This window comes from Patagioenas fasciata, chromosome 2, assembly GCF_037038585.1.
Source record: "Patagioenas fasciata isolate bPatFas1 chromosome 2, bPatFas1.hap1, whole genome shotgun sequence".
Classification (NCBI taxonomy): domain Eukaryota; kingdom Metazoa; phylum Chordata; class Aves; order Columbiformes; family Columbidae; genus Patagioenas; species Patagioenas fasciata.
Window position 1 is genome coordinate 88,769,990 of NC_092521.1, and position 17,587 is coordinate 88,787,576.

At 40.9% G+C, this 17,587-nt stretch overlaps 1 protein-coding gene across 1 annotated transcript; it reads left to right on the forward strand.

Moving 5' to 3' along the window:
* The first annotated feature begins 205 nt into the window (after nt 1–205).
* On the forward strand, nt 206–15,933 carry SERPINB5 (serpin family B member 5). The gene is made up of 7 exons (XM_065832126.2): nt 206–331; nt 5,967–6,141; nt 8,708–8,845; nt 9,881–9,998; nt 11,323–11,465; nt 12,914–13,081; nt 14,415–15,933. Exons 2-7 carry the CDS (start codon nt 5,968–5,970, stop codon nt 14,805–14,807), a joined length of 1,134 nt encoding a protein of 377 aa, XP_065688198.1. The 5' UTR covers nt 206–331; nt 5,967; the 3' UTR covers nt 14,808–15,933.
* Nucleotides 15,934–17,587: the final 1,654 nt, after the last annotated feature.

The following is a 17,587-nucleotide window of genomic DNA, read 5'->3' on the forward strand; positions in this document are numbered from 1 at the left end:
CTGAAGGCAACGCACAAAGGCTGCTCTTTCCTGCTAGAGCTTGTTGTTGTCTCCGGCAGCCGGGCAGGCAAAGACAACTCTGGTGTGAATCATTTTGCTCCTCCAGTGTAGGAGTTGCCGTAAAGAATGATTAAGCAGGGGGTGGAAAAAAAAAAGCGAGAGTGAGAGGGAGTGTGTGTGCTCACAAATTAAAGTTGGGAAAGTGGGAGTGGTGTCAATGAGCAGGCAAGCTGACAGAGTCTTCTGCTCGAAAAGGTTTCACCACGGGTAGCTAGTTCTTCGTGCTGTACCCATTTCATTGATACGTTTACCAGGATTATAGCCTTGCAAAGTAAGTACAGCTTTTTTCTTTATCTGATACTTTAGTTAATGCCTAACTAATAGTTAACAAATCTCCATTGTGATAAATAATTGCACAGAAGGAGTGGGATAAGGAAATTTGTACAAAAAGATACAATCTCAAAATAAAGGAGCAAAAAAGCCCTCCTACTACAATGCTTTGGTTTCATACCAAAATTGCTGCATTTGCCATGCTGTATTCTTTAGCCCTGAAAAGATTCATTGGAAGTGTTGAGTAGGATCTGGCAGATGAGACAGCAAGGGTGTTAGGAATTATTAAAATATGGTGGTTTATTGCAAATGTCTTTCCCCATATCAGCAAAAGCAGGTTGTGTATGATGCTGTGAAAATGCTCCATGTGTCAAAGTAGGATTTAGACTGTTGTGTAAGTCTTGATTACAGAGGAATATTCCTCTCATTTTCTACAGAGGTGTGTACGCTCTGCTCTGTTTGCTTTGAGTTATAAATGAAGTGACTAATCTGCTCTTGTTTAAAGTGAAGGGCAGGATCTTAGGTCCAGTAATTACCAATTTATTTTCAGTGTGACAATTTAGTTTGAAGAATTCACTGACCGTTGAGGTACAACAAAGCATATTGTGGTGGCTCGTTTCTCTCTTTCCTTCTTGGAGTGACTTTCCTTTTGCTGACAGGGCTTTTTCCCCAACCATACGAGACACCCTGGTCCCACATCAGTCTCATATCTTGTATTGCTCAAAGAAACATTTGTTCAGACTAAATTGTGTCCTTGTTGTGTAGCCAGGTAGTCTGCCAGGTGGAGAGTTGTCATTTGTGTAGAAGTAAGAAGAAAAGGCTCACAGGAGTCTTGTATTTACTTTATATTTTGTGTTTGTGGATTAAGATCTGAAGTGGGTTCATATTAAAGGCTCCAGATAGTGCCAGAGATTAATGCCTCACTTGTGAAACATGCATGGGGGTCATTTCATTTAATTTATCCTCTCGATGGAAGTTTGTTTGAACTGGAGTACCATGCTGGCACTTACAGCTCCTGAGCTGTAAACCCAGTACACCCCCCAGCACGGTCTGTGCTTTGTCTGCCACAGGTGTGTTGTCCTGGAAGGACAGCTTAACTGAGACAAGAATAGGTACTTGTTCTGCTTTATCAGATAGTCCCTACCTTATAGCTAACCTGACTTGTCAGACATTTTCCCACAGACATTGTTATTCTCCTGATTATATTTTTAAAAGATAAGCTATATTGAACTTTTATCTTAGTAAGCAGATAGTAAACAAAGCCTCTCTGGTAGTGTTTTTTGTTTGTTTGTTTGTTTGTTTTGTTCTTGTTTTGTTGTTGTTGACTAAGAAAATATTGTGTCTTATACCAATAAACAAGTTTACATCAGGCTTTTCTAAACTGGTTCTATAACCTTTCAGCTACCTTCTGTATCTGACACCATTCCTATAACACTGTGGCAGGGTCACAGTTTTAAGCAAAGCTGGGTGGATCACAAGCTACTTGTGCTTAGAAGATGCTCCAGTGCCCCGGGCCTCTCTGGAAATGCTGACGTCCCACTTTCCCGGGAAAGGAGGGACTCAGCAAGAATTCATGCAGCAGGCCTTTTAAAATTTTCATTGTCAATTTTTTGACTCCTCCCTGTTTGAGGGTTCCCTGTTATTACTAACTCAGGAGCTGTGTCTGGTTTCTAAGACTGCTAGTGGGCAACTAATGGGCTTTCCTGTTAATGTGAGCCTCAGCCCCTCTCACTTGACTGGAACTGGCTTTCATAGACTCATGAGGCTTGGGATGCTCGAGGCTTTAAAGAGATTCGAAATTTTGTGATATATAATACAGCAAATTCCTTTCAATAATATGAGTGTCATGAGCTTCTCAGTATCATAACAACATTAATAAATGCAGCATACAAGAACTGACTGACCCAGTGCAGCTGAAAAAGATGATGGAATAGAGATTATTCTTGGCCCATCATTCAATGTTAAGGGTGAAACAATTTTTTCTTTTTTTTCCAACAAAATGCCCTGAATGAGAATTATGTCAATAGTAGCACTAAGAGAAAGAAATTATAAGAATGGAGAGCTTTACCACTACCAGACGTAGTTTCACTCAGCACAAAAGAAGCTTTGGGAGCATCAGCAGTTACTGGATGAACAAAAGATAAACAAAAGGTTCACCACAAAATGTGTTCCATTTTCCTCATTGAAAAGAAACATAGAAACTTCGTAGAAAATTACTCACCATGAACAGTATCAGAGCCACCAACAAGGACAGAAGAGTTCCTAAGTCATGGCACAGCTTTTCACTGGCATAAAGAAGAAGAGGTTATTTAATTTTGCAAAATTTCCTATTTGATTTGCTTACTCTGAATGTCTTGCAATCCAAAGAATCGAGACACAGGTAGCACATGCAAATCTTAATATCACCCTAGGTTTGCCGATGTAACTGAAAATACTAATGTTAGGATGAAAGCATAGCATTTGCAATAAAAAAATATTTTTAAGCAGTTGTGATTGCATATTGATTTTTAGGCTGTAAGGAAGATCCAGAGGCCTAAGCAGAATAATATCAGGCCAGCCAGCGCTAAAGAATGATATGCTACCCTACTAGCAAATTAGATTTTTTGGGGGTGAATTACACGCCTCATTCTGCATTGTGAGTTTCTCCATATTATTTGTTTTCTTCAGGGTGGTAGATATCAAATGACACATTCTTGGTCTGTGGGTAACTTTTCACCAGCTCCTCAGTAAGAAATACCTGGGAAGTTGGCCCTTGCCCCAGATTTTCAAATTTTAGCTGGGAGAGGGACAGAGGCAGAGACAAAGTATATGTATGTATTGTATGAATGGTTGAGTTAATGGGAAAGATAGGTAGCCTGTGCAAGGAAGTTTGTTTAAGACATGCACAGGCACAAAGGTGCATGTCTGGGATGAGCAGCTGCAGAGGCATTTTGAAGGATGATTTTACATTTGCTGCTTTTCTTCGTTGTTCCAAGTGACTCCCTCAGCAGCAGCCTCAGTCCTTCAAATTTGTTTTAACTGTCTTTTGCCAATTCTGCCCAAAGCTGTCCCCCTTTAAGGTGTGTGCTGAGCCCATAGTTCCTGGCAAGCTTGACTTTTCTGCTAATTAGTTGCTTTCATACATGAGAAATTGTGAGTATGTAATCAAGACCGATGCTTGCAGTGCTGGGCCGGTGCTCAGTTTCTCCCTTACACCCGCAAGATACCTGAGACATGTTTCCTGAGCCTCACTCTGACATCAGCATGATGCCTGCTGACACTGTAAAATGGGATCACACATGGATAATCGCTCTTTACCGAGCAGCTGCTGAAAGAAGGACAAGTCTGGCCAGAATTCATTCTTAATTCAGCGTCCTGGCAAAGCCTCTAGATGTTGCAAAGAATACTCATCTGTATTTTTATGTGGGGATAACTTTCTTCAGTGATATGTGTTCATTGTTTTCCCTCCTCAAGACAAATTCTTTTTTTTTTTTTTTTCCCAGTGGGAGAGGATTTGTTAGCAAACAGTTTGTTGCTAATACTAACAGTCAGAACATTTTGCAAGAGTGCAATGAAGGTTAGGTGTGCTTTTCAAATCTGGATTTAAAAAGCCTTGGTTTTATGCCAGGTTTTTTTTTTTCAAAAAAGCTTAATTGGATTGTGCAGTGCATTTCAGTAACCCTTTACACATCATCTTTTAGCCCAAAACAAACCAGTTGTCAAATAAAGCACTTACCTTACCAAATAGATCCAAGAACATGAATAAGTTAATTAAAATTTTTAAAAAGACATTTATTTTGTAAAAGGCCATCTCTAATCAAACAGGCTTTATGAGTAAAACAAAGTGTTTTTTCTACCATGTCACAGGCAAATTATGCACCCATTCTGTTACTCCCATAAAAACATATAAATACCACAGGTTATTTGGAAGTCATTCACTATTGTCAAGTACCACAACTGCTCCACAGCATCTCTGTACAATGGTGTCAGATGCTCAGCTAAGTTTGGGGAGTATGACACGTGCTCAAATAGGAGATTGCTCTCATTCAAAGTGCCTTTCCGAACTGGGGTGAGAGTGAACCGTCATGAAAGGCACCTTGCTGGAGACAGTTCCCTGCCCCCATGTTTTCTGTCTTCTCATACCTTGCAGCTCTCACCCAGTGAGATCTTTCTCTGCTAGGATGCAAATGATTTGAACTAGGTAAAGAAAAGTTTGAGACTGCAGTATTAAGTAGTCAGTTATTGGAGAGAGAAATCTCTGTCTTTAAGATGTTCGTCAAAAGATTAGCAAACCTCTTACCAACGCAAGAAATAACTGACTTTCCTTTTCACAATATGATAAAATAGGACCCCTAGATCTTCAGTGTCAGAGCTTGAAATGCAAATGCAGATAGGTATGTGTCTGGATAAGAACACACCTTTTAAAGTCACCACTCCATGCCATATTTATTCCATTATTTTGCCATTTTTCCTGGAGAGAGAAAGTGCTAGAGACACCTTTTAGGTTCTATGTGAAATCTTATGCCTTTTGAATTCTCTCCCAATATTCGTATTTTCAGTTTCCTTCCTGTCTCCGTCAATAGCTTTGATGGAGCTGTATAACACCAATTTTAACAGATTACCCTTATTTTTAGGGATACATGGACACTGAGGGCGGAGTAGTCTCAAATTTGCTATGCCAAAAGGGTCATCTTCTGTGTGCTTGCTGGTCTGAAGCCAGACTTGTGCTGTTGACTGAAATTCTGAGGTTGACCCTTGTTAGCTTGAATCTACACAAATGTGCTTACACCAAAGTGAGATTTCAGGTGTGTGAAAATGGTCTGGATGATGGGAATACTCCCTGGCTTTCCCAGAGCATGGACTACAGCAATTGTCCTGTGAGCACCACCCATCCCATTCCTGACTGTACAGATCATCTTAACAGCTCCGTGGCAACTGCAGTTATTAAGAACAGCTAGGAAATTATTTGCAGTTAAAACAGTGTGAGTGATGAATGGGCACACAGCAGTATTTATTTAGGAAGCCTCCTTTAAGTTTCTAGGACAATCTCAGCCTGCAGGACCAGACAGCTTTCTGGAGACATCTAGCAAGGCTACGGAGAATGGGGAATAATCTCTTAAAGGAAGGACATATACCAAAGAGAAAGCTTTAATGAACAATTAGCCATGAAGCAAGAAACAGGAAAGGTTGTGAGACTATTAAAGAGCTGTCTGAGAGCCCAGGGCATAGGTAGAGTGCCTTATAAGCTGGCACATTTTAAGAGTATCAATTAAAAACAGATTAAAGTCACATGTGATTCAATTTGACTCAATATGCATGGGTTACCCTGACCTACCCAGATTTACTCAAGTACTTCTGCTAGTGCTGGCTCCACATCACACATAGCATTGCCAGCTGTCACTTGAAGATAATGGCTTTTACTGAACCACTCACGTTTCCTTGGTTGGATGTGGATGAGACCTTCCTGGCTCCTCAGGAGCTGCTGGTGTGCTCTGAAGCTGAACGGGGTCAGTTGGCCTCTCCTCTTCCTCTCCTCATTCAAGGTACTCAGTCCCCATACTGGTATCTAGACTCCTTCGGTGCTCTGACCCAGCCTCATCACAGCAGGAGCTAGAATTACACTCTGAGTCATCTCTCTTTTCCCTTTCCTGTTTCAGGATGACAATGGATGCTCTGCAACTAGCAAACACTGCCTTTGCAGTTGATATGTTCAAAAAACTGTGTGAGAACGACAAAACAGCCAATATTATTTTTGCACCGCTGTGTACCTCAACGTCTCTGGCTCTGGCATATAAAGCTACGAAAGGTGACACTGCAGACCAGATGAAACAGGTAAGCTGTCAGCATCCTGTTCTTTGGCTGCAAAATTATATGGCTGTCAGAGGTAGCTTTCTTTTTTATCCTCATTAATATTCTACTGGATATTCCCTTGTAACCCAGGCTGCAAACCATCCATCTGAAATTTTTGAATGGTTTCAGAATCCATGGCTGCACACAGCAAAAGAGATTGAAAATCTGACATAAAGAAAATGCTTTCTCAAATGTTTACATGGTAGAAGGAGACATGGCAGAGTCCTCAACAGTTGCATTAAAGCCTTGTCTCCTTTTAGTGTAGTGTTGATTGTGGCTGCAAGTCATAGCCAAGATCACTCCATTTGCTGGATATTTTTTTTTCCTCATTATTCAAGAATGCCTAAACTTTATAGAACTGGAAAAAACTTTGCCATTATTTGTCAGCAGCAAGTATGCTTAGCAGCTCTGTCACTGACATTTCTCCTTTCTCCTGCAATATAGCTGAGAGGAGGCTAATGCAGTAGAAAAGGGCATAATGTGGATGTTTCTCATTACAAGCAGCTCACGGTGTTCAAGGGGTTTCCAATATCGTGATGCAGCATCACTGTCATGATGCAATCAGTCTATCAAGCTCAGTCTGCAGTGCAGGAAGGCACCTTGCAACCTCTCCTACTGCCCTTGCATGAGCAGAGATTTGCATCATTCCTTTGTATCCCAGCAAGGGTGCCCACGATTTCTGCAGTTACCTAAAGGTGGACGAGAAGCAAATTCAGTATGTATTGATATGCAGATTATCACCTTGCTCTGAGGAACATTCTACATATTTGAATACGTTTTCCCTCCACTGGGAATTCCTCCTGTAATTCCTCATTCACTGAAGGTACCCCTGAGTGCAGCCTCCTGTGCCCCCACTCATGTCAAAGATTATGAGTCTTGTGCTATTTGCAGAACTGCACAGCAATATATCCATGAAAATCTACTAGGCATGCCAGACTTTTCCAAACAGGATTAAAAAAGAATACAAATTAACTCTAGATTTTTTTTTTTTTTTAATTTAAATGACATCCTGCAGCTTGCTCAGCGTTTCATAATTCAGGTGCTGTCTCTCTACTGGGAGAGTTCAAAATATTAACCTGTGCTTAATTTCATTTTCACTCGTGTCTGCAATTTGCTTTGAACCATCCCGTAATAAATTAGTGTACATATCCACAAATGCAGTTCTGTTACATAAACATGTTTATGTTTCATATTTCTCAAGTGGTATATAAAATGTGCTGACTACAGATACTAAGGAGAACTTGCTTTGTTTCTAAATGTAATATCCCCTATTTTCTGTGTCTGTTCTAGCTTCTGCCTGCCGAGTTCATGCTTGGGTTTTACCAGCCAAACTGGTAGTCTTGCCCTGGAGTATCAGTTAACAAACTCATGCCGAAAGCCCTCCCAGGTAGAGAAGTTGCAGTAGTGTAGCTTTCTCCTCAAAAATAGTTTCCAGGCACAAAAGTGTCTTCTGCAGTTAACATACTAAGAAATAGAAGTGTTGGAGGAAAAGGAAGTAAGTCAAGAAGGTTGTTTCTGAGGAAATGACAGTGAAGTTTGGCTGTGAGGGACATGCTGGTAGTGTGTCCTTTGGGCACTTGTTTCCTTCTGCTCCCACTGAGCAAGGAGAATGAAGGATGTGGAGGGGTGGCTAAGGCAGAGCAGCGCTTTGTCATGTCTGTGGAGATACGATGTGTTCAGGTAAAAAGAGCAGAAGTGAGAGACAAAGGGAAAGGAAAGTTCCTTACGCCTGCTGTGCCTCAGGCAGGAATTTGAGACAGGTGAGGAGGGTTGGGCAGGCTGCCTGTAATGAAACCACCGCCATCAAAGACCCTGTAATAAGCAGGCACAGGAGTTCAATTCGTGTTTACAATATTATTTTCAAACAAAACCAGCAGGAACCTCTCACCTCTGGTGCCTAAAAGTGATGAGTTTTAGGTCACCCCAGAACTTCCTAGATCTGGACTTGTCATTCCCAAGAGCTGGAAGGTGGCCGTGTGTGGGTCAGCAGCCCTACCTCCAGCTCATACTTTGTCTACCAAATCAGACACAGTTATCTGATCTTTTTTCTTGCTGAAATATCATGTGATGTCATGTACTAGTCACAGCAATCAGAAAACCTGATGATCTGTTAAGCATTTTTAAAGGTATAGCCCACTTCTAGAAAGGAGATTAGCCGGGACTCTCACTTGCCTGGCTTCAAATCTCCATTTTTTTTGGACAGGAATGCAAATTTGGTGAAAACATTGTGATACCACACCGCAGAGTTTTAATCAACTAGGCAACATCACTGCACGAACAGGTTTATTGATTTCTTTGGACTGCTCACAGGAAAGAAACACATTTGGTTAAAGTTTTGGGAGAATTGGGGTTTTAGATTTACGCGAGGATGTCAAATACATAAATGGTTTTTGAGTTACAACAGCAAGAGGCTGTGTTGTTAGCTTAAACGCATAAAGCCACAGCTCCAGTCACAAACTAGCATTATTTTCTGCTAAACTGTTCGGAATGTTTAGATAATAAATAATAAATAAAATATTCTTAGTATTTTATTATGTTCATTTAACAGGTACTCCATTTACAAGATGTCAAAGATGTTTCTTTTGGATTTCAAACAGTAACTTCAGATGTTTCCAAACTCAGCTCTTTCTTTGCACTGAAAATGGTCAAACGGCTCTTTGTAGACAAGTCTCTTAATCCTACCACAGTAAGTACTTCAGAAAAGCCCTGGTCCTATGAATTGCTTGGCCAGCATGTTGACTGGTTATGGTGTCAGACTTCAATGTTATTTAAAAATAAATTATCTTATTTTTGGCTGTTACTGGTCTAGATTCAGATAATGAATGACATAATATTCTTTGCTGCCGTAAAAGTTTGTGGGAGGATGAATCTGCTGTTTGACCCCAAGCTATGCAACTATTACAACATTTGTAATTCTCTCATTAATATGCTTTAGGTCAGTAGGCTCAGTAAGTTTTGAATGCAATATAGCTTGTATGCCACATCAAGGTCTTTGCATTATAAGTATGAACAAAAAGGAGTTTTAAAACAAGTTGATGGTGCAAGTATGTGTCCAGTTCACACACCCAAATAATTACTGCATGACCTGTACTTTTCTTAATCTATCTGAGGAGGCAGAAGCCTGGCTACTGAAACAACACAAGTGAGGAAGGTGTTCTTTGGCCTTGTAGACCTTCAAATAACTGACTTTTTTCTCAAAAGTTGCCTTTGAATAGTGCCCCAAACAAGGGCAGCATCTTCCTAAAAGTGATGTTTCAGAAAGCTCGTGCTATCCTAAATGATGCTATAACCAGATTGCCTGCTGCTCAGCCTCTGCTACAGCAAAGGCCAATACCTATCCACAGCAATAGACATCTCACCTGGCGAGTACAGACATGATGTGAGCATGACCTTTATCTCAGTCCTTTCTCTTACCCAGGCCTGGACTGGGGGTTGTTTTATCCTCTCAGACTCTGGCAACATTCTCACTTCTGCAGTACCAAAGTTACTTTAGCTGCTGATGTAACGCCACCAGACTGAAGACACTCTTGGGAGCACTGTGCTGAAAGCAGCTCTGTATCCTGATTGTCACCCCCTGTTATTTAGTAGCTATCCATCATCATAAGCTCCCCAGCTACCCCGTGGTGAAGCTAGGGATGCCAATATTATTGCAGGCTATGTAAAGCACCATTGAGTGGACGGCATTTAACCAAGGATGACTTTGGTACCTGTTGTATTTCAGGACTTTGTTAACTCCACAAAGAGGCCTTTTCCATCTGAACTGGAATTAGTGGAGTTCAAAGAAAAAACTGAGGAAACCCGACAGAAGATCAACAAATCTCTTTCAGAGCTAACTGATGGTGAGTCCAGCTTAAGCGTGGGGATGCTGTTTACGCCTTTGAGGAAAGAGATCATTGTTCTTGTGACACCTCTGTACTAATGCTTTTAGAAATAAATATATAGTGAAAGCACTGGAACTAGACCTATTATTTGGATTCATGAGGATTAGCAACATCAGCCTGTTTTGAAATCACTACTGCAGCATTTCTGAAGGTGGAAGTGTGAGACTGACCTTGTATTAGCCTTGGGGAAAGCTGCTGACGTTTCACTGGAGCCGGACAGTTTGGGAGAACAACAGCTCTTGTCTATGGAGCTTCACAAACATCTGACACCAATACATCAAACCCAGGCCCTGGTTTCTTTTATAAGTTTCTTTCTAATGGGAAGTATTTGCTGGCCTCTGAATTTCAGGCAGTTAATTAGTAGCTCAGCTCAGCTCTGTGGCTTTGCTGCTGTAGCCAGCAAAGTTGCCACAATTGAAAGCGTGTGTCTCATTTGGAGGTGCCTTCCTGCAGACATGGGCCTGCGGACACCTTCCCCGTGGTACTGCTGAGCCACCAGCTGCTGGGCCATGTCGCAGGAGCTGCTCGTCAGTGACCGTGAGGGTCCTTGGGGGGCAGAAGTCCGGCTCTGGCCTGTGCGAGCACCCAGCAACCCATAACAGAGCCCGTTTGCAGCCTGTGCGCAGGCAGCTGCTGCCCGTTGCCCTCGTGTGGCACAAATATGACAACGTGGCTGCATGAGTCATGTCTGGGCCTTCCCAGGCTGGCAGGACCCACCTCCCCAGTGGATTCAGTCTCTTTTACAGCAATGCTTGAATGGATCTGAACCAGAGCAAGGGGAACACACAACATTTTCATACACTTTTTGAAGTCTGTAGCAGTGTTTGGTTATGAATTGTCATCAGAGCTGCACTTCTGTTATTCTGGTTATTTTATTCTCATGTATCACTCTAGAAATTAGTTGCTAATCTCAAACTTCCCTTCAAGACTGTCTCTCCAAATGACAATTTTTTTTTTTACTTACACCTGTTGACTTTCACTGAAAATGTAGTACCTTCTTTAAAGCACTGAACAAAAGCAGTAGACATATTTTTGATTCCATACTATATATAAGCCAAGAAAACAGAAGATCTGCCTTGATCCCAAATCCCATTTTGAACATTAAGCTGCAATTTTAAGTAGTGCTTATTGTTTAAATTTTCCATTAGAATTAAAATCTTTTATCTGTGAGGTGCAGGATGCAAGCCTTTTAGTTCATTGGAACGCTGCTGTATTCAGTTGATGCAATTGATATACTGGTAATGCATTGTTGTATTAACAACCATCTTAAACCTGTTCACAGGCAAAATGGAGAATATTGTGAACGAGGATAGTGTAAGTGACCAGACTCAGATCCTCCTAGTTAATGCAGCTTATTTTGTCACAAACTGGATGAAGAAGTTCCCAGAGGCAGAGATCAAAGAATGTCCTTTTAAAGTCAACAAGGTATGTTCTGAAAAAAAAAAGAGAGCACTGTTTCCACTCAAGAAAATGCAAACTTTGAGCTAAGGAAATCCCAACCAGAAAAAATGAGAAATGTTTATTATTGCCATGGCATTCTTAGACTCCATCTAAACCTATATGCTCTTGCAAGGGTCTGTATACCAGTTTGGTTGTTGTGTTGTTTTAAAACTGTGCTGGTGCTTTCACATCCATTTTTCAAGGGCCCGGTGTGAAAACAGACTGTCCTGCTGGTATATTTAGACAGCAGGAGCCAAGCACAAGTGATCAAAAGCAGCCATTGCCTACAAGGACATGCACATCCTCACGGGTAGCTTCTTGCAAGAGATCGCAACCTGTACCAGAGGCTACATCCCAAAACCAGCAGGGTGAAGCAGAGAACATTGCATTTTGTGTGGTCACAGAGCTAGTGAAACATCTACACCCATGACCTCCCTCTTTGCAGTCAGGCTCAGGACTGCAGCCCTCTGCACATCAGCCCTACTTAGCCATGAGGCCCAAGCGGGTACAGCACTCATAGCTGTTGCCTTCAGGAGTCTGTGACTAGTGATGAATATTGTGATCGGACAGCCAGTTTTAAACCAAGATATAAAGCTGGGCAAAATCTGTGAGTTAGATTATACTCCAAATATATACATACATCTATGTGCATGAGAAAAGTCAGAGTTTCAGGTTAAATGAAAATTCTCATAAATTACTGCATCAGCCAACAGTTTCAGCTAAAAAAGTTTCAACAGTTTTACAATTAACATTAAAAATTTTAAGTGAAACACCTCAAGTTATTTTTTTTCCACTACAGTAACATTTTTCTACTGAATTTGAATTTTAAATGAGTTTCCAGGTGAGCAGAACAGTTTGTAAATCTTCCCTGTGAAATAAATATTCATGTTTTGTTTTGTGGGTTTTTTTTGTTTGTTTTGTTTGATGGTGTGGTTTTTTTTGTTTGTTTTGTTTTGTTTGTTTGTTTGTGGTTGTTTTGTTTTGGTTTTTTTTCCCTCATTCATGAAAAACAAAGACATAGGGCTTCAGGTAAGCCTGAAATTTCTTCATATTCTTTTTCAGCTCCTGAACCAAAATATTGATTATTCATGTGAACAGCTTGACCTTCACTATTGAGATGTGCTTAGTGCTTGACACTTACTGGCATTACAATGCCTTGTAGACAGCATAGTTTGTAGCCTTCAGTGAAACAGGCACTAAGGGCCACCGATATTAGGTAAATTTATCTTTTAAGGCATATCCCCAATATATTGCTATTATATTAAGTAGAGATCTGTTCCACTTTTCTTTGGAAAGCTGCCCACTGTAAAGCCAACAAATTGTCTGATGATAACTCAATGTGTCGCTTCCATGCAAGCTTACAAACTTTCCTCTCTTGCCATCTTGTCTGTGAATTAAAAGGAATGCCAGATTGTTTCCTCTGTGTTTTGCAGACTGAAACTAGACCAGTGCAAATGATGAATCTGGAAGCTACTTTTTGCCTGGGCTATGTAAAAGAATTAAATGTTGCCATCCTTGAGCTTCCATGCCTTAACAAACATATAAGCATGCTCATTCTGCTGCCCAAAGAGATTGAAGATGAGACCACCGGCTTGGAGAAGGTGAGAGAAAAAAATAGAACTGGTATGATTCTTCCCTTGGAAACAGTCCGCTTATAATGCTATATGCCTATGGAAGGTTTTTGTTATTTAGACGCTATAGAGAAGGAAATAAAAAGTAAGTTTCCTGTAAATTTACCTTCTCACTCTGCTTCTGTATTCCTGATCCCATATTTGTCACATTATTATATCCACTGTGGCCAAGTATGAGGTTGTGAACCAGACTTTGTTTCACATAGAGCATGCACAGAAGAAAGTGTAAAGAGCAGAAGGTGCTCATGATGCACTTTAGGAACCTGCAACAATTTGAAAATCTGGATTTTAATTTTAAGATTTTTGTTCTTGCTATAATAAAGTGCTTAAGGTCATACTTACTGGGTACTCAGTAGTGCCGATATAATTTACTTTGGTGTCCTAATTTTTTTCAGTTGACATGTATCTGTGATTTATTTTAATAAGGTCTTAAAGTTCTCTCAGTTTTGACTTTGAACAGAGGTGCCTGAAAATGAGCCATTTTTTATTACAATTGCACATGAATTTGAAAATGAATAGAGCATTTCCTAAAGAACAAGTATTTGTTATGTCATATATCTATGAAAATTTTAGAACATATTTTCACATCTTCAAAGTTTAAGTATTAAGAGAGAGATGATCACGCGAGTCACCTTTGTAATTTGCTGCAACTGCCCACAAATTTTAAAGGCAGGAGGAACCTGCCTTTGCAGCTGTAAGGTACTATTATATGTAGGAGTAAATTACAGAACACACAAATCTTTAAGTGCAAGTGAGACCTTTCCTGACACCAGTTTGTTGTGGTCCCACATTCTGCATCCTCACTTCCCACTTTTTAAAAAAACGGCTCAAGCAGCTGCATGTTTTATTGAGATCAGGCTCTGGATTTAGAGTCTTTTTCTGTCCCAAATACCAGCAATTTCATTACTCTGTAGGGTCAGGAGCCAAGACTTTCGGATCTGCCAGTTGGCAAGGTGTAACCTGTGTAGGGACTGCCTTTCTCAGGTTCATATGGTTGTTGAGGTGATTGCCAGTCAAAAGCTTGTGAGGGGCAAATAGAACATGCACATACAGTGGAGTTGCTCCAGAGGCCTGTCCTATAGATTGAATCATACTTGTATCAATATAACGGAAAGTATGTTAATCTGTTAACCATGAATGCTACAGCTGTGAATTCAAATGCAAAGGTTGCCATTTGGACTTCATTTTTTGGGGCTTGGTAGGAGTAGGAAGTTCGAGAATGGTCATTTTTTTTTTGTTTGTTTTTTATTTCTTTCTTTCCTTGGACTGCTCATTAATTTCCTTTGTTCCTTTATGTCTTCAGCTGGAAAAGGCACTTACCCCTGAGACATTACTACAGTGGACCAATCCCAGCATGATGGCCAACACGAAAGTGAATGTATCTCTTCCAAAGTTTAGAGTGGAAGGTGATTATGACCTGAAGCCACTTCTGGAAAGCCTGGGAATGACAAATGTCTTCAATGAGAGTGTATCAGATTTCTCTGAGATGTGTGAGACAAAAGGTGTGGTTTTGTCAAAGATCATCCATAAAGTCTCTTTGGAAGTAAATGAGCAAGGTGGCGAGTCCCGAGAAGTACCAGGATATAGGATTCTGCAACATAAAGATGAATTTAAAGCTGACCATCCATTTATCTTTTTATTTAGACACAACAAAACTCGCAATGTGATTCTTTCAGGCCGATTCTGTTCCCCTTAAGCAGGGCATATTCATTATGAAAAAGCACAGTTACATTTATAGTGGTACGTGGCCCTGTAAAGCTTGTCACCCTGACTATCACCTTTGAAAGGAAATATAAGAGGTTCGTTCATCAGCTGGGTAATACAATGTACTCCACATATGCAGCAGAACTAGTTTATCCCCTTATGTTCCATCCCCTTAAGCTGAAGGATTCCCACTGTGAAGAACACATCGTATTTTACTGAGAAGTATCCCAGCCTCAGCAACAAGTATATGTTGTTCCTCTGTGACATACTTTTTCCCAAAACGAAGTGAACTGAGAGCCTGTTGTAAAAATACCAGGAGCTGGAAAGGGCTCTGTGAGGAAGAGCTACTTTCCTGCTCTCTAGCCAAACCAGTCACCCTCATGACCCATGCTCTGTGGATTCCTACTGCCTAGAAGGGGAAAATGTGGATATGTGGTATGACAACCCTTGTACCTGGCTACTCTCTGGTGTCCTATCCGACCCTGCCAGTGCCTGGTGAAACAACACCTGAGTTCTGCAGCACAGCGAGACAATTCAGGCTGACATCAGAGTTTGCATCTGGGAAACAGCAGCTACAACACTGAGACCTATGGACACAAGAGGCAATAATCATAGTGACAAAATGTATACCCAGGAGACTCTTCAGCGTGAGCTACATCAGTTTGTAGACTGGGGAAGCTGGACTCTGCTGTGTGGGATTTTTTGACTCATTTCCCTTCAGACATGGAAGAAGAGACCAGTTCACTGAAGCTACGAGGAGCCCCATTGTATATGTCCTGAGAAAAATAACATTATGCAATTATAGGACAGAAAAGAATTTGATTAATACGGGAAGTGCCACTCTTTACACACACAGATTATCTGCCATTTCTAGTTCTGGATTCAGCATTGAGGATACTCCATACAATCACTTAATGTCTGAGGCATGAGAAAGAAATAAGGACTTCTACTTGAGTGAGACTGACATTGTAACTACCAGTCTCCACATCCTATATGAAATAATGGTAATCAGATTTAATTTCTATTTGAAGACTGCCTGCTGCATATGTTCAGTACTGGTTTACCTAATTACTGTTCAGAATAAAGCACTATAAAACCCGTGTCAAATGTCTGCAATACCTCCAGTGTCAGTGTGTATGTTTACTCTTGTGTGTTCACTGACAGTGTCAGCATTCACTCTTATCCTCCAATACATGGTAGGAATGGAAACGAACAGATTCACTTAAGCCACAAAGTCAAAACAAAAAACTAGATCAATGTCTGGATTGCTTTTCTGGACCACATGATGATAGGTCCCAGTAAAGACTATGTTACTACCTGGTCACAACTTACGGAGAATTCAATTAGGTATCCTCAAAAAATGGGAGCATTTTATTCGAAAATTCCTTTTGGTGCTTCAGGTCTGAAAGAAACAGGAAAGAGATTTCTAAATGGGAACATGAAACCCCTAATCTGCATACTTCTCTTCTACCACTACAGAACAGGATGATGGTTATTGTGAATTTGGAGACAGGAGTTCTGATCCTTGACCTTTCCAACCCATCAGAAGCCTTTAGTCTCAATGGTTCAGCAGTTTTACCAGTTTCCTTCCTTCTCTGGACCTTTAATGGACTCTAACACATTTTAATATCAGAGGATTAACAGGAGTCATTGATCCATATCTTTGAAGTTAGTGAGGTGACTAACTTCCACCAAAAACAATAGGAGGTGAGTCCTTGCGGACCTCTGGGCATCTTTGCTGATATGCATTGGATGTTCTGTTACATGAATAGAAGTCAGAAGAAGAATACAAAATATAACAATTATTTTGCAGCCTACCCTATCTGAGAAAGAGCTGCCTGTGAGGATCCTTACCAGCTCAATAACTTCAGTGGTAGCTGAATGGCTGGGAGATAATTTTATACACCCTGTCATTGTCTGATCTGTTTTGGAGGCTGGGGTCAGGTATCGAGAGCTGTCGTCCCTGTGGTTCTCCTGTAGGAGGTGGACCAGAGCATTGCACATGGCGTTGATGACTGACTAAACAGCTGCACAGGCAGTCTGTGCGTACACAAGATGGACTAATTGCTGATAGTCTGTACAGTTTGTGTTTGGGCACTGGTTCTTGGTCAGATAGTTCCAGGTGTCCAGCAGGCCATATCACACTTTTTGCTACATCTGTCCTGGTTTGCTAGACTGATTAAAACCTCTGGCAGATTGATTGCCTCATCCCCCCCTTTTTTTCTTACTAGATGAGACTTCCTGAAGTAGAAAAACTCAGGCATCATTTTCTCAGCTTTTTCATGTTCTGAAAACATTCCAGTCCCAGAGCCAGTCTTCATTCAATGCAACTCATGCTCTGCTTAAATGCTGATCATAGCACTTAGCACATCCACACAAATTTACACAAGCACATCTTCTCATAAAGTTCCTTGTGCTAACAGGAAGGGTTACCCCATAAAAGCAGAGAGACACACTGCCCGAGGGTGGGACCCATCTTTCTCCACGTTCTGACTAATGCCAAGGTATCCCAGCTTATGCAAGGTAAGCATATGTTAGAGATACAAAGATGTCTGAATTTACAGAAGGCAATCCCATTTATTGGTCATTTATAAATGGGGTAGCTTGTCCACGAAAAGCTCATGTTTATTTTTCACTTCTACCACTTCTCTCTACCAGTCCCAGTGTGAAACGTGTCCATCTTGCAGCGTGTGAGGAAGAAGTATCAGCAGGGCTCCTGCTGGTGTGAGAAACGCTTTTATGGTCTATTGTTCGGTTCCACCCATGCTGGGC